This window comes from Quercus suber, unplaced genomic scaffold (genome assembly GCF_002906115.3).
Source record: "Quercus suber isolate HL8 unplaced genomic scaffold, Cork oak 2.0 scaffold_425, whole genome shotgun sequence".
Lineage (NCBI taxonomy): Eukaryota > Viridiplantae > Streptophyta > Magnoliopsida > Fagales > Fagaceae > Quercus > Quercus suber.
The window spans coordinates 273301-295288 of NW_027069876.1; the positions used below are offsets into that span (position 1 = coordinate 273301).

Here is a 21988-nt window from a genome sequence, read left to right on the forward strand (position 1 = left end):
TTTTTTTTTTTTTTTTTTTTTTTTTTGTTGATGTTGTTTATCACTTTTTATTTTATTTTAATTGGGCATTTGTTGTTGTTGTTGTTGTTGTTTTAATTGGGAATTTGTTGTTGTTTTTAAGACATGATTTGTTGTTGTTGTTGTTGTGAGGCTTTTAGTCCAGCTATGTTTGCTTTTTCTGACTTCATTGAGGCTAATTACCTTGTGGACTTACCCTTTGAAGGGACTTCATTTACTTGGTTTAGAGTTTCGGGGTCTGCTTCTATGTCAAGAATTGATAGAACCTTGGCATCGGTGGATTGGGTAGATCACTTTGGAAACGTGTCTCAAAGGGTACTCCCTCGAGTAGTTTCTAATCATTGCCCTCTTTTGGTGGTGGCGGGTAATGTTAAAAGAGGTCGGAGTGCCTTTAAGTTCGAGAATATGTGGTTGAAAGAAGAGGGTTTTGTAGAAAGGGTTTGGCATTGGTGGAATGGGTATTGCTTTTCGGGTTCTCCTAGTTTTACTCTGGCACGTAAATTAAAAACTCTTAAAGAGGACTTGAAAAAGTGGAATAAGGAGGAATTTTGGGATCTAGCCTTTGGGAAGAAATGTCTTTTATCTGAATTGTTGGGTTTGGATGCTAGGGAGGACTTGTATGGTCTTTCTCAGGAGGATCAATCTCGTCGTATTCACATTAAAGGAGAGATTGCTCATCTTGCCTCTTTGGAGGAGATTTTCTGAAGACAGAAGTAATAGATTTTATTTGTGGAAGAGGGGGACAATAATACTCACTTCTTTCATCAGGTTGCAAACTCCCATAGAACAACTAATCATATTCAGGATATAGAGGTGGATGGAGTCCTCTCTGAGGATGAAGAAGAGGTGCAGTCTAGGGTGGTCAATTTTTATCAAAGGTTGTACACTGAATCAGTTTCTTGGCGCCCTTCTATGGAGGGTTTAGAGTTTGCTAGAATTGAGGAGGCTGAGCGGCTGGAATTAGAGAGGGATTTTTCTAAGGAGGAAGTGGTAAAGGTTCTTCATGAGATGGAGGGTGATAAAGCCCTAGGTCCTGACGGTTTCACTATGGCTTTCTTTCAAAAATGCTGGAGTGTAGTGGAAGTAGATGTCATGGCATTCTTTGATCATTTCCATAGGAGCTCAGAGTTTGAACGGTCTCTAAATGCTTATTTCTTATCTTTGATCCCAAAAAAAAAAATAATGCTGCAAATATCAAAGATTTTAGGCCTATCAGCCTAGTGGGTAGTGCGTATAAGCTGTTGTCTAAGGTTTTAGCTAACAGATTGAGGCGGGTGCTAGATAATCTTATTTCGGAGTCTCAGAATTCTTTTGTTGGTGGCAGACAGATTTTGGATTCAGTGCTTATCGCTAATGAATGTTTAAACAGTAGACTGAAATGTCGTACTCTGGGGTGGTGTGTAAGCTAGACATTGAGAAAGCATACGATCATGTGAATTGGGACACCTTATTTTATCTGTTGGAGAGGATGGGCTTTGGGGATAGATGGAGGAGATGGATAAAGACTTGTGTCTCTACCGTTCGTTTCTCAGTTTTGGTTAATGGATCTCCTGCTGGTTTCTTTGGTAGCTCTAGAGGTCTTAGACAAGGTGATCCTTTGTCTCCCCTTCTCTTTTTGTTGATCATGGAGGTTTTAAGTCGTATTCTAAAGAAAACTGAGGAAGGGGGTTTCATTCAGGGTTTTCATGTGGGTCCTGTTAATTCTACTGGTATCCGGGTTTCTCACCTCCTTTTTGCTCATGATATACCATTCTTTTTTGTGATGCCTCTAGAGAGACAATTCTTTCTATTAGGCTAGTTTTGACTTGTTTCCAAGCTTTTACTGGTCTAAAGGTGAATGTGGGGAAAAGTGAAATTGTCCCTATTGGGGAGGTGCGAAACATTCAGTATCTAGCTAATATCCTTCAGTGCAGGGTGGGTAGTTTGCCTATGATTTACTTAGGTATGCCATTGGGTACTTTGTTTAAAACAGCCTCTATTTGGAATTTGATCCTTGAGAGGATGGAAAAGAAGCTTTCGGGCTGGAAGCGGCTTTATTTGTCAAGGGGTGGTAGACTCACTTTGCTGAAGAGTACCCTTTCAAGCCTTTTGACGTATTACCTTTCCCTTTTTACCATCCCTAAAGCTGTGGCGAATAGATTGGAATGCATCCAAAGGAACTTTTTGTGGGGTTCATCAGTTGAATGTTTCAAATATCCTTTGGTGGCTTGGAAAAAGGTTTGCTTACCTCGTGAGTTGGGTGGGTTAGGAATTCGGAAGTTGGTGCCTTTTAATCAGGCTCTATTAGGGAAATGGCTTTAGAGGTATGGCCATGAAACCTCGCATCTATGGCGAAGGGTCATTGCCATGAAATATGGAAAAGAAAAGGGGGTTGGTGCACTAGAGCTTGTCGTAGGGCTCATGGTTGTGGGTTATGGCGGAGTATTAGTGAAGGGTGGGAAACTTTCGCTAAGTATTTCTCTTTTGTGGTGGGGGATGGTTCTCGTATTCTTTTTTGGCATGATAAGTGGACTGGTGATGTTCCTCTCAAAATTCTTTATCCTCAGTTATTTTTGTGTTTAGCTAATATGGAGGCTTGTATCTCTGAGGTGTTAAGCCTTCCTGCGGGTGATAACGACAGAGTATGGAGTTTAAGTTTTCACAGATACTTCAATGATTGGGAGTTGGTGGCTTCCTACTCCCTTCTTCATTTCATCCAAACCCGAATTCCTAGGGAAGGAGGGTGTGACAGACTTTGTTGGGATCTTAATGGTAGTGGGAAGTTTGATATTCGGTCCTTTTATCATAAGATTCGAAATGTAACTCCTTCCACTTTCCTTGGAAAGGAATTTGGAAAGTTAAGGTTTCTAAAAAGGTGGCTTTTTTTATGTGGACAGCAGCTCATGGTCAGATTCTAACTTTGGATAACCTTATGCTTCATGGTCGCCCTTTGGTGAATTGTTGTTGTTTGTGCTGTTGTAATGCGGAATCTGTGGATTACCTATTACTTTTTTGTCCAATAGCCAATTCTTTGTGGATGCATATGCTTCGGTTGTTTGGGATGGAATGGGTCATGCCAGGCTCAGTTATGGACTTATTATTTTGCTGGTATCATTGGCTTGGGAAGCATAGCTCAGATATTTGGGATTTGGTTCCAGGATGTTTAATGTGGACTATTTGGACTGAACGGAATCGATGGTCTTTTGAGGATGAGGAGAAAACTGTGGTTCAGTTATTAGAGTATTGCCAGCAGACCCTCTTCGATTGGTCTCGTTGTTGGGGCTATTCGGATTGTTCTACCCTGTTGGATTTTCTTTCTTCTATTAGTATAGATTAGGGGCTGCTTATGTCTTTTTGTTTTTTTTTTTTTTCTTTTGTTCACTACCGTGAACTTTGTGTGCTTTTCTTGCTATTCTTTTATTAATAATATTCTCTTCTTACTTATCAAAAAAAAAAAAGTATATGCATAAATTTATACAAACTCATTTTTTCCATCCTTCTACTTTTCCACTCTCAACCAAACAAAAAGGAGGGAAATTAAAATCTTTTCTATCCTCTCACAATTTTCTATCCTCTCACTTTTCCACTTTTCCACTTCTCCAACCAAACGGACCCTAAATGTAACTTATAATAGAAAATACATGTAATACAAACATCTTGGATGGAGATGCCATTTATTTATTTTTAGTTTAAACTCACTTGAAAAAAATCTCATTCCACCACTGTATACATATCCATATGCTAATGTAGTATTCAAGGCTAAGTTGAAGGGTCCAATTCCACTCCTTTTTTTTTTATAACCTTCAATGTCGGGTCCAATTCCGCTCCTACTTAGAGAACCATATGTCATTTTCATCAACATCAAAGCATAGAGATAATAGAGCTCTTAACAAAGTGTCTCCCCCCCCCCCCCCTCTTTTTCTTTTTCTTTTTGTATAAAATATTGCATGTAAGTGGTTTTTCTATTTTTTTTTTTAATGGTGTACATAGTACCGAATTTAATTTGAATAAAACTTTCAACAAGAACGTAGAATCACAAGTACATGCATAATAATTTAGTTAAAAATATCAATGAGATAACAAATCTGATTGATATTACTTTAAAAACAAACCGCTTCGATCACATTGGAATACATTACTTATCACAGATAATGGTTTTACATCACCTTATTATTATAATTATTATTAATTTTTTGAGTTATGTTTACTAATTATGATTTGACATTCAGTCCATTGCAATCCAATTTGATCTATTACAGTCCAGTATGGTCCAACTCACTCCAGTTCAATCCATAATGGTCCACTTCAATCCATTTTGGTGTACTTACCTAAAAATAGGGGAAAAAAAAGGTTTGGGTTGGGAGTACTATATTGCTATCAATTATTTGAGTAATATTCATTGTAACTATATGATCAGTTTTGATTATCACGACAATCTTCTTAAGAGAATAAAAAATTTGAATAATATATTTGAAACTTAAAAATTTTAGTTATACAAAAAAAGAAATTAGGAAATAGTTTGAAAAATATGGACAACTTAAAAAAATAATATCAATCAAAAGCACCATAAATGAAAAAATTATATATTTGTAAAAATAGAGAAATATAAATTACTTTTAGAGTTTGTCTAATTTTTAGGGAGAACAAATTATCTACAATAAAATTTAGATAATAGGTTATATATTATACTGCATTTAAAAATAATTATATATTTCCATGTATTGCGTGTGTTTGCGACTAGTTATTATAAAACTCCAAAAGAAAAAAAAAATATTTATTATTGCATAAAAATTAAGAAGGTGAAAATCGTAATATAAGTTTTTATATTTCCAATATATAAATATATCTGGACCCACCTTGTTTATTTTTAATAGAATTGTAGTCTACACTCCACAAACATTTTCATACTATTGTCTCTTATGCAGAGTAAGGCAGAATATATAGCTGAAATTTTACTTGGTGTTTTTGCGGAGGGACTTCTAGCCAAGTTGAGATCAATTGTTATAGAGCAACATATTAGTTCTGAGTTGGGTTTCAAGGAAGGGCTAATAGACCTTCTTATCTTGTTAACCCAAATTCAACTTGTGTTAAATGATGCTGAGAAAATACAAGCAAGTGATAATTTTGTGAGGAGTTGGTTAGCAGAGCTTAGACGTGTTGCTTATGACATTGATGTTGTGCTAGACGAGTTTGGCTATAACATTCTTCAGCAAAAGGTACTAAACTACTCTTCACCCTCTAATGACATTATCAATATGGCAAACAAAATTAAGACCATTAACGAATCATTAAATAGACTTAAAGGTGACATTGCTAGTTATGATCTTCGAGCGGAGTTTGTGAATTCGATCCCTGAGATTAGCTTTAACATGGAGATAGACTCCTTCCTTGATGATTCAAAAGTTAATCAAAATGTTGGAAATAACATTGTTGAATTAACGGAATATGATTGTTGGTCCATATTTAAGAAAAGAACATCTGCAAATGAAAGACTTCTAACTCTAGATTTGGAGAAAATTGGAAAGGAGATTGTTAAAAAATGTAAAAGGGTTCCATGGGCTGCAAGATTTTTAGGGGGAATAATGTACTTTATACGTGATAAAGGTGAATGGTTATCGATTCAAAATAATAAAAATTGGGATTTAGTGGGCGATGATAATAATGGAGTGTTTCACATATTAAAGTTAGGCTATGATCATCTTCGAACACCTTCTTTGAAACGATGTTTTGCATACTGTGCAATTTTCCCTAAAGATTATATCATGAAAAAGGACGAAGTAATTCAGCATTGGATGGCTGAAGGGTTCCTTGAACCATCTAAAGAAGGTAATACGGTGATGGAAGATATTGGTAACACGTATTTCAATATTTTATTGGCCACTTCCTTTTTCCAAAATGCTACAAAGGATGTCTATGGTGATATTACTAGTTGCAAAATGCATGATTTGGTGCATGATTTCGCAATCTCAATTTCAAAATCTGAAATTTTGATTTTGGAAGAAGATTCTATGGATAATGTTAGTAAAGTACAACCTTTATTTGTCCGATCTGATGGCGAAACAACACCAAGAACTTCATTTAGTGGAGATGGTTTCATAAAAATGCGCACATTAATTTCAAAAAATCTAGACTTTGATGACATGTTATCAAATTTTAAATGCTTACGTGTTTTAAAATTATCTGGGCATAGTATAATAGGGTTGCCAAATTCAATTGAGCAGTTGATACATTTGAGGCTTCTTCACATCTTGCAATCTAACATTGTGGAATTACCAAAATCCATTACCAAACTCTACCATTTGCAAACTTTAAGAATCGAAGCATGCCCTAATCTCATGAAGCTTCCGGAAGACCTAAGCAATTTGATTAACTTGAGACATATTTGTATTAATACTGGTCATTGGACAAGGTTTTGCTACAAAGATTGTCTACAAAAAAATATGGGACGGTTGACTTGCCTTCAAACATTGAATTTTTTTGGTGTGGGTCGAGATGAAGGTTATAGGATTAATGAAATAGGACCCTTAAAGAATCTTAGAGAGATAAACATATACTATTTAGAGAAGGTGACAAATGAGGAAGAAGCCAAAAGTGCAAAATTAAAAGAAAAGGAAATATTAAAGTTGGGATTATACTGGGAAGATACATATCCAATGGCAATGGACCGGTATGATAAAGATGAAAAGGTGTTGGAAGGCCTCCATCCTCACTCAAATTTGAAAAGCTTAACAATCGAAAGGTATGTAGGAAAGAAATTCCCATCTTGGGTTAATGATTTGTCGCTATTTCACAATCTGATTCATATCAAATTGAATTTTTGTTTGAAGTGTGAAGAAGTTCCCACTCTGGGGCAATTACCTTGTCTTAGGGTTCTTGAAATAAACCATATGGACAAGGTAAGAAGTATAGGAAGTAAGTTTTACAATTGTGATGGGAGTTACAGAAATACTACTACATTATTTCCGGCATTGAGAATACTCGAATTGCTTTCTATGAGTAGCTTAGAAGAGTGGAAGGATGCAAAGGAGTTGACAAGCGCAGGTGAGGTGTTGTTGGTGTTTCCTTGCCTTGAGGAGTTGATTATTAGAGATTGTCATAAACTGGGAGATTTGCCAGGTGTCCCGTCAGTTATTCAACACATGGAGATAATAAGGTGTGGTATTGATGAACTACCCAGTGGGCTACAATTTTGTACATCTCTTCAATATTTGAAGATTGAGGAATGTCCGAATCTGAAATCAATTCCAGAATCACTGCACACCTGCGTTTCTCTTCAGAATTTCGTAGTAAAGGATTGTCCTGAGCTGAGGTCATTGCTAGATGTCCCGTCAGTTATTCAACACTTGGAGATAATAAGGTGTGGTATTGATGAACTAACCAGTGGGCTACAATCCTGTGCATCTCTTCAATATTTGAAGATTGAGGAATGTCCGAATCTGAAATCAATTCCAGAATCACTGCACACCTGCGTTACCCTTCAGAAATTCGAAGTAGAGAACTGTCCTGAGCTGAGGTCATTGCCAGGTGTCCCATCAGTTATTCAACAGTTGGAGATAATAAGGTGTGGTATTGATGAACTACCCAGTGGGCTACAATCCTGTGCATCTCTTCAATATTTGAAGATTGAGAGCTGTTGGAATTTGAAATCAATTCTAGAATCACTGCACACCTGCGTTTCCCTACAGAAATTCGTAGTAGGGAATTGTCCTGAGCTGAGGTCATTGCCAGGTGTCCCGTCAGTTATTCAACAGTTGGAGATAATAAGGTGTGGTATTGATGAACTACCCAGTGAGCTACAATTCTGTACATCTCTTCAATATTTGAAGATTGAGGGCTGTCGGAATCTGAAATCAATTCCAGATTTAGGAGAAGTATTTCATTCTCTTATTAATTTAAAAAGTGGCAACTGTCCTGGTCTAAGACTGGAGCTTAGGCGAGAAGGCCGCTTAAAGACTTTGGTAATCGGTGGGTTTATTGAAGAGTTGGATGCTTTCCCGATTCTGCGTTATCCTTCCATTCGATCCTCGCACGCGTCCCTCAAAAAGCTGGTATTGCTTGGGAGGCCTACACTCAACTCTCTCCCCAACGAAATTCAACTCTTCACGGCCCTTGAAGAGCTGCTAATAAAGAATTTTAACGGAATGAAAGCTTTGCCTGATTGGTTGAGCTATCTTTCTTCTCTTCAAAAGCTGTCTCTTTACTACTGCAAAAAGCTGATGTATCTTCCCATTCTAAACCTCACCAATTTAAAACATCTGCACATTGATAAATGCCGCAATTTAAAGAAAAGATGTGCAGAAGGGAGCGGCGTTGAGTGGTTCCAGATTGCCCATGTTCCAAACATCAGAATCGATGGAGAATACATCAAACGGGGAGAGGATTCTGAGTACTCTGACAAGTTTGACAGCTTTGACAGGGAGTATCAAGAATTTGACGTCTTTGACGACGATGATTAGTAAGTGTACTTATATCTGGACTAGAAGTATATTTCATTTCCTACTGGCCCCAATTTATTTATGTAATTTTTTTTTTAAAACGGGCTATTCTTAAATTTCACATCTTAACATTTTAAGTTAATTATAAAAAAAATAAATATTTTAGATTAATGCATATTGAATTCGTTAATAGAAATTTATCTCACCAACCACTCTGATTACTGGAATTTTTCAAAAAATCTAAAACTTTGCACTTCACAATGCATGTCCTCCTGGCAACTATCAGAGCCTGCCTTTTGTCCATTCATGATAACATACATGCTTATTCTTTTTCTCAGCGTTTCTGAAGATGAAGTTGACGATGAAGTTGACGACTTTGAAGATGACTCTTACTACAAGTATATTCCATTTCCTACTGGCCCCCAATTTATTTATGTAATTTTTTATTTTTACAAGGGCTATTCTTAAATTTCACATCTTAACATTTTAGATTAATTATAAAAAAATATATATTTTAGGTTAATGCTTCTTGAATTAATTAATAGAAATTTAACTCACCAACCACTCTGATTACTGGAATGTTGCAAAAAATCTGATCTCAGCCAATGCTCATAAAATTTGTTAGATTAATCCATTCATGATAACATACATACTCATTCTGTTTCTCAGCATTTCTTGTAACCTTCACTTATTGGTGTCAAATTGATTATGTCCATTGATGAAAGCATACTCATTCTTTTCAATTTCATGAGCTGGAATTCTAATAATACATGGAGCAGTTCTTGTTTTTAGGTCTTTGTAAAAGTTGGAAATAGATTTTGTTAATTTGGGCTGCAGGGTCATAATTCCAATGTTTATTTGAGTGAATTTATTGTGGGAAAGTGGAGTTGGGTTGCATAAGAATGAGATTAGACATTGGGTGGGAGAAGGTCTTGTGGATTTTTGTTTTCATGTTTGTGTTGGAAGGTCAGTTTTACTGGTCCATGAAGTTATGTGATCCCCAGTTCTACTAGTGGAAGCAAAACTTAAATTTCTTATAAAGTTTTATACATTGGGTGGGAGCAGGTCTTAAATTTCTTTACATTGATGGTTCTAATATATTTATATATCGGTTTTAGCTTTTGAAGGTTTCTAACACATTTTAATTTTTTTGGCAAAATCATGAAGCTTGGAAGAAGATTCCATCTTGGAAAATAACCAACTCGATGACAACTAGTGCCAAGGTACTTGAGGTTTGGAAAATAACCAACTCGATGACAACTGATGCCAAGGTACTTCAGGTCTGCTTTCACTTTACCATTTCAGATATATGCATATAACTTACTACTTAATTAATTGGTGCTTTGCGAGATCCAATTCAGTTAATATATATTTGTACAGTGACTGGGCTCTGTACCCATTGTGCCTATCTGCATAAACAAAATTGTTAGTCTATGTAAAGGTGTGCATGTCTCCATATATGTGTTCATATGTCACCAAGACAATGTTTAGAGTTAGATTGAGTAGTCAGATCACAGAATTATGGTTTGACAGTACTCGTTGACATGAAAGTCATCCTGTGCATCTGGTATTATTATAGCTTAACCTGAACAAATGTCCTTCGCTAATGGAAGCTTATAAGATTCGGTAAGTTTTCTCAAATCATCTCTTATGTTTGAATAATTAGAGTACTAATTCAATCTGATAAGTATATCATTCATGCCAAAAAAGTTTTAACAATTTTCAGATCTTAATGGTCAAAAGTTCAAAGTAATCTCTACTGTTTTGTGTGGTGGGTGAAGATGACACACCATTAGCACCAGCTGCAGTGGTTGAAGTTGCATGCTGCCTTTTCTTTGATTTTCATGTCCCTTTACTGGTTGATTTAAACCTGAGTATCACCTGCGAGGTTTCTCTGTTAATTATTCAGAATCTATAAGCAAATAATTAAAGAGAACAACAAATTATAAAAAAAATAAAAAATAAAATAAAAAAAATGGAGAGAAGGGAGAATGAGAGAGTGAATACAATATTTGCAGCACTTTGAAACCTTGAGTAAAAGACTATGAAGCCTTTTCTTAAGTCCTCCTCATAAAATTAGATTCAATTAAGGTTTTCCATCTATTTTGGTGTTTTCTTCCTGTAAGCTTTACATTATTTTCATACCCAACAGGTGACCACTCTGATTGATCTAGATCATGCAATTGTTTGGAGGATAGATCCCACTCACTTGCATATATGGTGATGGACCAGTATCTATAAACTGACCAAGTTGTTGATACATTCTGACAATTTTCATAGCGATTTAAAAAAGGCAAGATGCAATAAATGTTAATATCTCACTGAAGTGCCTAGTTCTGCATAACTTTGCTAGTTTCTTAATTATTTTATATTTATTTTATTTTAACAAATGGGTAAGTTGTGATTGTTGTGAATGAGTTGGATGTTATTGGTTATTGAGGATGCTAACCAAAAACAGATAACATAGATTCAGGTTCTACTTGGTTTAATATTTATTTTTTGAAACTATAGACAATTAATGACCTTTTAAGTCCTGTGACAAAACCTTTGGTGCCATTCATCATAGATGAAACCTTTTGTCAATCTTAGTTAGTCCCCACAAGAGATAAAAGGAGCTTTGGAGATTGAGGAATCTATTTGGATCTTCCATGATTGTTTTGAGCATACTTTTGAAATAGGCTATCATACTTCTAGTTGACTCCTATTTCTTCATTCCTCTATTCTGTTTTCCCAAGACTCTTTACTTCATGACGTAACTGTATTCATGTCATGTGTAGGCAAATGCAATTGAGACAATATGCCTATTGTTTCCAGCTGGTGGAACAATTGATTATAATTGCAAGCTGATGAACAGAGGAGGAATGTATATACTTAATATTGAGAGAGCAATCTTCAAGGACAAGGAGGAAGCTGGGGTTGGGCTGGTAATCAGAGTTGCACAGGGACTACTTTAGTCTGTGATGAGTAAGAGAAGTTTGTGTATGAATCCAACGAAATTGAGGTGATTGTTGCTGACTGCTGATAGAGTGCTGAGTTTTGCAAACTATCAAATATATGAAGGTATATATGATCTGTTTGCGTCTGGGAAAATAATCAACTCGATTCAACTGATGCCGAGGTACATATGATCTGTTTTTTCTTTACCATTTGGGATTTGTATATATAATTTACTTCGAACTGTATTTATATATAGTCAGTGTGTTCTGTAGCCAACCTGCATATCTACATAAACAAAACTTTTAGTCCATGTAAAGTTGTGCATGTGAACTCCAGATATGTGTTCATATGTCACCAAAACAATGTATAGATTGAGTACAGTTGGATTGATGAATTGTAGTTTTACAATTTTTGATATGAAAGTCATTCTGTGTGTCTAGTATTGTTATTGCTTAGCTTGAACAGTGTGAAATGTCATTTGCTTTGACGCTACTTGCTGACATGGATATGACAAACTAATTGCTAGGACCCTAGGATGTTAAAAAGCTAACAAAATTAACAACGCATGGATTCTTGTTGTTGAAAGAATTAAAGGATTATTCAATCAGTTAAATATGTTGCCTTGATATGCAGGCACTGGGTACAGCATATCTATTAAGTTTAGCTGGAGGAAAAATTTATTCATGGAGCTTTAATACACTGCCAAGAAAATGGAAGAGAAGAATATCCATCACTGCCCCAAATTAAAGGAAAGCTGTGCAAAGGGAAGCCGTGCAGAGTGGGTGATCTAGGATTTCCTTCCCACATTCCAAATATCATTTTTTGTTGAATTTATCAAAGAAGCAGCAGTTTGAAGATCATATACATCATTAAGATGGATGACTAGTAATTTCTCTCACCTCATCCTCCTTTCTTTTCTAATACTCTCCTTAACAACAACATAAGAGTGTTTTTTTTTTAATTGCTCTCAGTTCCTTCATTTCTCCTTTAATCAATAAAAAAGTTGCCATTAAGTGCAGACACTAGGGACAACATATCTATTGTATTCAGCCGGAGGAAAAATGAATTAACTTATGGACATTTAATCTAGGCACAAGCTATAGGAAGTTTATGAGAATTGGTAAGTTTCCGTAATCTTTGCTTGTCTTCAAATATATGAAGTACTAATTCAATCCAATAAGTATACCATTTATGCCAATTATCCCCTCCTCCCTTTCACTTTTCCTACAATAGCACCTATTTCATCTTGGTATTCTAATGATATTCTAATACTTGTAGTATTCACGTGTTGATGTCATTGTATCAATGTTGTAAGTGACAGGTAGCACTTGACATTTCTTCTAATGTAAAAGCCACCGGAATTCCTTATTTCTCAGAGGATTTTTTTTTTCCAATGTCAAGGATACTTTGCACACCACCCATTTTGGAGCCAAATCTTCTTTTGGTTGTCAGAGCTGTTTGGCCAGCTTTGACACCTATATGTGCTTAGTTGGAGGCATTAAATTTTGACAATGTTGGAGCCTCTGCATATGTTCTGTGGTAACTTTTCGTCTTTGTGAGAACTGAAGTTCTGGAACAAGAACTGCTACTACCAACCCACAATGCAGGAGGTGCCCTCACTTTCTATGGAAAGCTAAATGGAAGATTCCTGGAGTGGTTGTCAAAGCTGGATGCTTTGTTTCTTACTGTTTGCTAGAGTTCCATTGGTAGAAGATTGGTCATATTCCAAGAATCACAGTGGGGAAATTTAAATTGGTTCCAATGCAATTGACTTAGTGAAATTTGTAAGTTCTCTCATTAACATCTTCTTCTCTTTTGATTTCTCTCTTCCAACAAAACCTATTGTCAATCCTAATTTTTGGGTCTTTTCTACTTTCAATTTTGTATACAAGTTTCTAAATTTGTTGTTCATATAATATTTCCAGATTTGGTTTTCCATCTGGAAACACGAAATCTCTACACCTTCATTTTCCAATTAGCAATATCACTTCAATTTTATTTCAAACTTGTTTCCAATGTAGTGCAACAAATTTTTCTGGGTAGTGAATGTAGGCCCTAAGATACATATGTTAAACATCAAGCACTGCCTCTCTCTCTTTCTCTAGAAATATCTAGAGTTTATCTCAATTTCTCTCTCTCCGGAATTTCCTAGAGACTTCCTTGACTAAATAAATTTCAGCCACAACTTTGTACAATATCTAGAAGTCTGGAGAAAGATAGTATTTTATTCTCATTAAAAAGATGAAGCTAGAAGCTTCTTAACCGAACATAGAACAAGTATAAATATAGAAATGGTGCTCAGTTTTTGTGTGTGTCATAAAGCACCAAGTGGGTAGGTGTGAGAGACTTGTGAAGTGAGTGTGGGTCATAAAACACCAACATGTGTGAAGTAGAGTGTGAGGTGGTGAATTGTGTGCCATAGGTAGCAAGTGTGTAGAGTGAAATAGAGTCAAGAGCTAGTGTGTGTAGGTGTCTAGAAGTGAGGTGTGTGCAAGTTTATTTGGTGAGTAAGTGCTGTGTTTGCAATGAACTAGTGTCAGTGTATGGGAGTCAAGCATTAGTGCTTGTAAAGTGTTGTAATTCAAAGAGTCAAGTTTTAAATAAAAGCCTTTTGTTCAGTCTTTTGTTCGACAATCTAGTATTAGAGCTTCTGCTAACTCAACAATATATATATGTATGTATTTATATATTTTTTCAATCAATTTCTTTTTTTTTTTTTTTGGGTTAGTTCTTATTAAAAAAAGAAGGTTAGTTTTACATATAAATTTCTGGTCTACTTCTTACTATTGCATTTTCCCTATAAAGTTTTGACTTGTCAGTTTTCTAATAATTAAGGCACTTTATTTGTACAAATTTCAAGTCATTTCTATAGTATCACTTTGATCCTTACTTTGTTAATGTCATGAAATTTTTTTTTTTTTTCAAACTTTAGAATAATTGATTGCATCAATTATTTATTTTACCCCAATCAGAGTTGTGCATGAACTTAAAAGTCCCGTATATTGTACCCCATAAGGAAGCATCTTGAGACTCAATTCAAATTGAACCAGACCCTGATTGCATTTTGTTTTTCTGAGATCAATTTATGACCATGGATATGACATAGTTTCAATTATTAGAATACTTGAAGATTGCTCTGAAAATATATTGATTTTATTGTCTTGAGTTCTCTCTCTCTCTACTAAAAAAATTCTGGTTGTAGGTCATTTCGAACTATATCATATACTTGTTTTTAAGTTTTTACCAATATACATAGTTGAAAACACTTCTGACAAAGCATTAGGTGAGGCCAAGGATTTTCTTGTGCATAGGCCATAGTTTCTTCCATTCTCTATATAACTAGCAATATATATTTTCCTTCCTTAATATACGGATTCTTGATAATTCTTCTGCCTTTCAAATCCTATGTTATTTGTTACGGTTTCCTAACATAAGGCTTTCGTGCAAATAACTTCAACAGCTTTTGGGATTATGAGGTAGAGATCTATAGATAGTCTTTTTTCTTGTTGGTTTTCATTAAATTCATTTATACACATCTCTATTAAAAAATTTAATAGTAACATATTCAGTTAAGGTTTTCCACTATTGCGTGGTTTTCTTCTTGTAACCTTGACATTATGGTCTTACCCAACAGGTGACCATTCTGGCTGCTCTAGGTCATGCAAATAGTTGTAGGATTGTTCTCAATCCCTTAGATATAAGACAATGGGCCTTTTCCCTATAAATATTAAATGTCTGTTATTTAATAGTTTTAATATATTTTGGTTGAGAATTTGGTTTTGTACTACCTATCAAAAAAGTTACCATTTTTAGTACTAATATAAGTAGTTCAAGCTACCACAGTGTTGGTACATTCTGATGACTTCTGTAATGATTTAGAAATGGAAAAATGCATCATATACTCCAATATTGTTGTTTCTTGATCCTTTTTACGTGGCAGATTAGTAAGGAAGTTGCCCCTGAAATTGGATAAATGCATGACTCTGATAGTTTCTTAATTTTTTTGGATATGAACAAATGGGTAAGCTGTGATTCTTGTGAATGAGTTGGATGTCATTGGTTGTTGAGGATTCTTGCCGAAAATAGATCACATGAGTTCTACTTTTTTTTATGGTTGGTCACATAAGTTCTACTCACAACATGCGTAAAGCTTTTTGAGTCATTCGACAATTGATGACGAACCATGTCTTGCTATGACCTCTCATAATCTTTGCTGCCGTAAATTGCAGCTGAAACTTTTTGTCAATTGTCATTAGTCCCTTGCTAGAGATAAAAGGAGCCTTTGGAGATTGAGGAGTCTTTTCGGATCTTCTCCGGATTGTTTTTAACATTCTTTTCCCCCTACTTATAATTATACTGTTGTCATCTTTACACACTTGAGACAATTTGTCAAAGTGTGTACATGTACAGATATATAAATGATAGCAGATATTATCTAGCAAGTAGAAGTTGTAATTAGAGCTATGAATATCTATTCACCGTGATGCACTTGAACCTCTTCATCACACTTGAATTTCTCACCAACAACCCACAATTAAAGTCTCTCACATGGGAGAAATTCTTTTGTAATTTAATGAAAAGTGTAAGAATCATTCTCATTAGTCAATATCGTGTTCATAGTGAAAAATAGGCTGTTATAAATGTGGATGGACTAATCTTTTATCTCCTCTTCATCTACTTGAACACACTACACTAACATATTTGAAAATCACATAACTAAATAGGGAGAATATTTTCTGCAGTAAACTATACATTTAGGATAAGCTGCAATATCTGCTTATGGTGTGGGTAGCTCATTGCATCACTAAATTAAAATATCAGTGATCTTTCATTGTGTCAATTAGAGGTCATGTAGTTTAGCACAAACTGGTCAAAGATTGCTCATTTTCCAGTTGTTAAGATAAATATTTGATACATCCTACTCTAAGGAGAAATAATTTAAAACTGGTATGTTCTCTCAAACCTCCTTCTGTCTGTTGTTTCACTTTGAAGTCGTCTAACTGCTCATGATTTGTTTTCCGCTATGTTTCATCTTTTTTGCTTTATATATATTGCCATATTTTTTGGTTAATGATCTCTGAAGAGTTTTATGTCAAACCTAAAATCCATATATATGTTCATATATCACCAAAACAGTCAGATCAATGAATTATAGTTTGACACTACTTAATATGAAAGTCATTTCTATGCATTATATTAGTTATTATACTTAGCTTGAACAGTGTGAAATGTCCTTAGCTTTGACATTTTTAGTTGTTGACACAAATATAACGAACTAGGAGCCTTGGATGTTAAAAAGCTAACAAAACTAACAACACATGGATTCTCATTATTCAAAGAACTAAAAATTTATTAATAACTATTTCAGCTCAATACGCGGGCACTGGCATATCTAATGTGTTCAGCTGGAGGAAACATTTATTCATGGAGCTTTTAACCCACCCCAAATCCAACCGAAGAGCTAAATATCCTGTCATTGCTCCAAATTAATTGAAAGATGTGCAAAGGGGTGTCGTGCAGAGTGGTCTAGGATTTCCCACATTCCAGATATCTATTTTAACGAATGTATTAAACAAGAAGCTGTCTGAAGATCATGCACATTATTAAGATGGAGACCAGTAAGTTTCAGACAATTAAAATCTCTGACATGGTAGAAGTTCTTTTGTAATATAAAAGGAAATGGAAAAGAATCTGTCTTCTTTTTGGTCAATCATATGTCAATGGTGAAAATTAGGCTATTATATATGTGGATGGACTCTACCCTAACATATTTGAGAATGTCTTTGACAGTAAGTGGAAAGCCACCTATTGTTCTTACATGAGCTATACATTTGCAAGAAGCCACAATATCTGCTTATGGTGTAACTAGCTTATTGCAATATTTGCTTATGGTGTAAGTGGCTCATTGCGTTACTAACTTACAAATACCCGTGATCTTTCATTGTCCCAATTAGAGGTCATGTAATTTAGTACAAAAGGTTCTAAGATTGCCCATGTTCCTGTGATTAAGAAAAACCTTTGATACATTCTACATTCCTATTCTAAGCTCAAAGTCATTTATAATTTCTATGCTCTCTCCTGTTTGCTGTGAAGTTGACTCACTGTTCATGATTTGTTTTATATATATATATTTTACCATATTCTTTGGTGCTTTGTGAGATCCAATTCAGTTTATATATATATATATATATATTTGTACAGTGACTGGGTTCTGTCCCCATTGTGCGTATCTACATTAACAAAATTGTTAGTCTATGTAAAGGTGTGCATGTCGACTCCATATATGTGTTCATATGTCACCAATACAATGAATTGAGTTAGATTGAGTTGTCAGATCACAGAATTATGGTTTGACACTCTTTGACGTGAAAGTCATTCTGTGCGTCTGGTATTATTGTAGTGTAACCTGAACAAATGTCCTTCGCTTTCACTCTTTTAATTGCTAACATGTATATATTAAACTAATTGCTAGGAGCATGTGATGTTAAAAAACTAACAACATGTGGACAAATAGAGTACTAATTCAGCATATCTATTGTGTTCAGCTTATGTTTGAATAAATAGAGTTCTAATTCAATCTGATAAGTATATCATTCATGCCAATTATCCCCTCTTCCCTCTCACTTTTCCTACAACATTTTATAACTTGTTACTTAGCATCTAATCATCTTGATATTCTGATATATTTGTAGTTTTCATGTGTTGATGTCATTGTATCAGTGTCGTAAGCCACATGTAGCACTTAAACAATTCTTCCAATGTAAAAGCCACCAGAAAATTTCTCATACATCTGAGGATATTTTTTCCAATGTCAAGGATACTACACATAGCACCCATTTCAGAGCCTAATTTTACTTTTGTTACCTGAGCTGTTCCGCCAGCTTTGGCACCTATATGTCCTTAGTTGGAGACATTAAATTTGACGATGTTGGAGCCTAAAATTATTTTTGTTACCTGAGCTGTTTGGCCAGTTTGACACCTATTTCTCCTTAGTTGAAGGCATTAAATTTTGTTGATGTTGGAACCTTTGCAGAGGAGCTGTGGTCAATTTTCATTGTCTATTCTGGAACAAGAACTGCTACCACTTATCAGCAATGCAGGAGGTGCTCCCTTTCTGTGGAAAGCTAGATGGAAGTATCCTGGAATGGCTGTTGAAGCCGGATGTTTACTGGTCGCTTTGCAAGGGATATGGAATCAGCAAGAGTGATCATTAGTAGAAGACTGTTCATAGTCCAAGAATCACAATGGAGGGAATTTAAAATGGATTCCAATGAAATTGTTTCATCGAAATTGTGAGTTCTCTCATTCTCATCTTCTTTTCTTTTAATTTTTCTCTTCCAAGAAAACCTATTATGAATCCTTTCCTTTTGGTTCTAACATTTAAGTTCGCATACAGTTTAATAAATTTGTTGTTCATATACTATTTACATATTTCGGTTATTCTTCAATTAGTGGTCATGTACTTCAACACAGACTGGTCCAAGATTTGCCCTGTTCCAAATATCCAGATTAACTTTTGATTCAGATTCTTTGCTCAAAATAATCTAAAATTGGTATTTTTGTCAAATGTCCTTCTCTCCAACATTTTAATTTGGAATCAAGTAGTTGTTTTTTTTTTCACCTCTTTACCATATTTCTTATTCACTTATTTTATAGCGAGACCCCTTAAATTTTAGTTTCAAATTTGTATTGCCATTTAGAGCAACATATTTTACTGACTAGCATATGTAGACCTTCAAATTTTTGACTTTTCAGTTTTCCAATAATTAGGGCTCATTATTTGTACAAAGTTTTAAAACATAATATCGTCTTCATTGTTAGGCGTATCTGAATCTTAAGGGAAAACATGTTGAATTTATGACTATGATTTTTGTAAGCCATAGTTAGCAGCACTCGGAAATTCTTTTGATGTAACTGCCACCGGTAATTTCTTTTTTATCAGCAAATACTTTTCCAATGTCAAGGATGCTTCGCGATTGTTTGGGGCTGGGGTAACTTTTTATCTCTTCAAGAATAGAAGTTCAGAAGCAAGAGTGCTACTACCTACCAGCAAAGCAGGTGGCGCACTCACTTTCCATGGAAAGCTAAATGAAGAACTGAAGCTTGACTTGGTTTCAAATTTCCAATCTAATTGTTTCATTGAAATTTGTGAGTTGTCACATTCTCTTCTTCATTTCATTTGTTTTCTCTCTTCCATCAAAACATAATATGATTCCTTTTCTTTTTTTTTTCTTCTTTCAATTTCATATATTATTATTATTATTAAATTTGTTGTTTGTATGCTCTTTATAGATTTTGGTCATCCTTCATATCCCAATTAGTACTCATGCACTTCAGCATAGAGTGGTCCTAGATTTGCCCTATTCCAAATATCCAGATAAATACATGATTCCTATTCTAAGCTCAAAATAATATTAAATCCATATTTCTTCTCAAAGGTCCTTTTTTTCTAAAATTTCATTTTGGAATAAACTTGTTCATTTTACAATTAATTTACCATATTTCTTATCCATTTATTAAAGCGATTTCCCTTCAATTTTTATGTCAAACTTGTATCTCTATGTACTGCAACATATTCTGTTGCATAGCATATGTAAACCTTCAAATTTTTGTTTCAAACAATCTCCTCAATTTTTTTGGATTTATTTTACCTAGGACATTCTGGTCTACTTGTTACTATTGCATTGTCTTCACTATAATGTTTTGACTTGTCAGTTTTCTAATACTAATGGCTGTTATAGAATATTAAGAAATAGCATTTTGTATATGCTTTGGTCTTAATCTGATTTCATTTTAAAGATGAAAAGTTAGAACCATATGCTTTCTCAGTCTCTCTATATATCAGCCATCTAGCTATCACATCTGCTGCATATGTTCATTTGAGGACTCAATATGCCTGTTAATTGCAGCCAGGTAACAGCTATAAAGTTCATATATATGCTTATGTGCACAAATGCATGTAATCCAGAACCATGCAAGAATCCCATAAGCCAATTCTTGAGCATCATTCATCTCTCTTACATTTCTCTTTGTTATAGGAGATAAAAGGAGCAACAAAACCAAGATATATTTGAAGGCATAAATACACTATGAAAATGGCTCTACTTGACTGCATGCAAAGAAATGGTGACAAACTAAAAGTCCTATCAGCCCCTCTTCAAAGCTTCTCCAAGGTAGTTCTAACCATGCCATTGTGATTTAAGCATCCAACATAAACTTGTGTCTTGGTCCTGGTGGTAGAGAGGTTTCTAGTACATACTCAGATCGTCACTTTTAAACCATATATAGCATTTTCAGCTTGGTATATTTGTTAAAGGCTTCATTTAATCTTGAATGAAAATTCCATGACTTGAACACACTTTTTATAAGGTTCAAAGTGGTTACCTACCTCCTCATCTCCTACATTTGGAAAGGATCTTGACCCAGAAGGAATATGTTCATCATTACAAGAAATGAGTTCCCACCAAATTGAAGGAGGCCAAGAATTTGAGACATACTCTCAGCATGAAGAAACATAATCGGGATGTTAGCACCGCACCTTCTTGGGTTGTCAGGTTGGATGATGATGAAGATGAAGAAGATCCTGAATTCTATGGAGCCCCAGGTTATATTTTTTACACCCTTACTTTGTGCAACACATTTATTCCCATGTTTTTTCTTTCTTTATTATTTTACTGCTTTTCTGAGGTAAAATGGAAACACTCCAACATGGTTCCTAATTCTTAATGCCCCTTATCAATTGATTTTCAGCATTTGAATCAAGGCTGGCTCCTGAGGGGTACAAGGAAACCACTAGACATAATCCAAGAGCAATACATAAGAATTTCAGGAAGTATGTCTTAGTATTAAAAATAAAAACAAATGCCTACAAGTCTTAAAAGGGCATTAACTGAAACTGTAACTGAAAATTTGGCATCAGCTTTCGCTGCAGTATCAGAAATTCAGAGTGCTTTCCACAAATTTATTCTGTCTCTGTTGCTACTGAAAGAGGAAAGCAAATAATATAAGTCAACGAAGCATGGACAAGGTTGTTTCAGAGGAGGAGTATCTAATGCATAAACTTGAGCCAAGGTAGGATGTGCTTTCTCCAGTGATATCCAAGGCAATGAGTCCAAAGAGAGCTCCTGGTGATATGGGTGTGTCTGTAGAATTGGCTATGTTGGTTGCTCTTCTTTTATGTCATCTTTAATTAATTTTATTTATTCTCTTTTCTTATTTTCTTTTGCTTTTATCTTTAATTATTATTATAATATCATTTGTTAAGGTGCGACTAAAAGCGACTAAAAAAAATCTACTTAAGCGACATGTTTTATTATATGCTCTTTTCATTTTTATTTTTTAATGTGAACGCTATTTTTACTAACGATAGTACATTGAACCCTGAGAATTTCCTAACTATGGCTGTCAAGCAGCAATGACTTTCACCATGGTAATGGGGAGAGACTATATATGGTGGTGTATAAGCAAATTCTCAAGGTTCAATACATATGCAAAAGGAGGTAAAATGATCACTCCCAAACAACTACAACTACTTGCTTTCCAACATTGTGGCCACTAAAAAAATTCCTACAAGAGCTGCAGTGCCATTTTCGAGGCCTTCAGCAATGTCTTCCACATAT

General features: G+C 34.9%; 1 protein-coding gene across 18 annotated transcripts; it reads left to right on the top strand.

The window, feature by feature from the left end:
* Positions 1-4908: 4908 nt before the first annotated feature.
* Positions 4909-21684, top strand: LOC112007509 (putative disease resistance protein RGA4). 18 transcript variants are annotated; one of them, XM_065761686.1, is made up of 13 exons: positions 5446-8452; positions 8771-8830; positions 9600-9703; positions 11210-11550; positions 12003-12254; positions 12389-12489; positions 12691-13153; positions 16738-16987; positions 18403-18661; positions 19312-19517; positions 20408-20542; positions 20739-20973; positions 21120-21684. In XM_065761686.1, the coding sequence occupies exons 1-3, from the start codon at positions 5580-5582 to the stop codon at positions 9646-9648; spliced, it is 2982 nt and encodes a 993-aa protein (XP_065617758.1). In that variant the 5' UTR covers positions 5446-5579; the 3' UTR covers positions 9649-9703; positions 11210-11550; positions 12003-12254; positions 12389-12489; positions 12691-13153; positions 16738-16987; positions 18403-18661; positions 19312-19517; positions 20408-20542; positions 20739-20973; positions 21120-21684. The 18 variants fall into 18 exon arrangements, with proteins under 18 accessions (XP_065617770.1, XP_065617758.1, XP_065617766.1 ...); XM_065761698.1 differs by adding an exon at positions 4909-5213 and having other exon boundaries at positions 6219-8452; positions 12003-13153; XM_065761694.1 differs by having other exon boundaries at positions 12003-13153; positions 21120-21201; positions 21289-21684.
* The last annotated feature ends 304 nt before the right edge of the window (positions 21685-21988 follow it).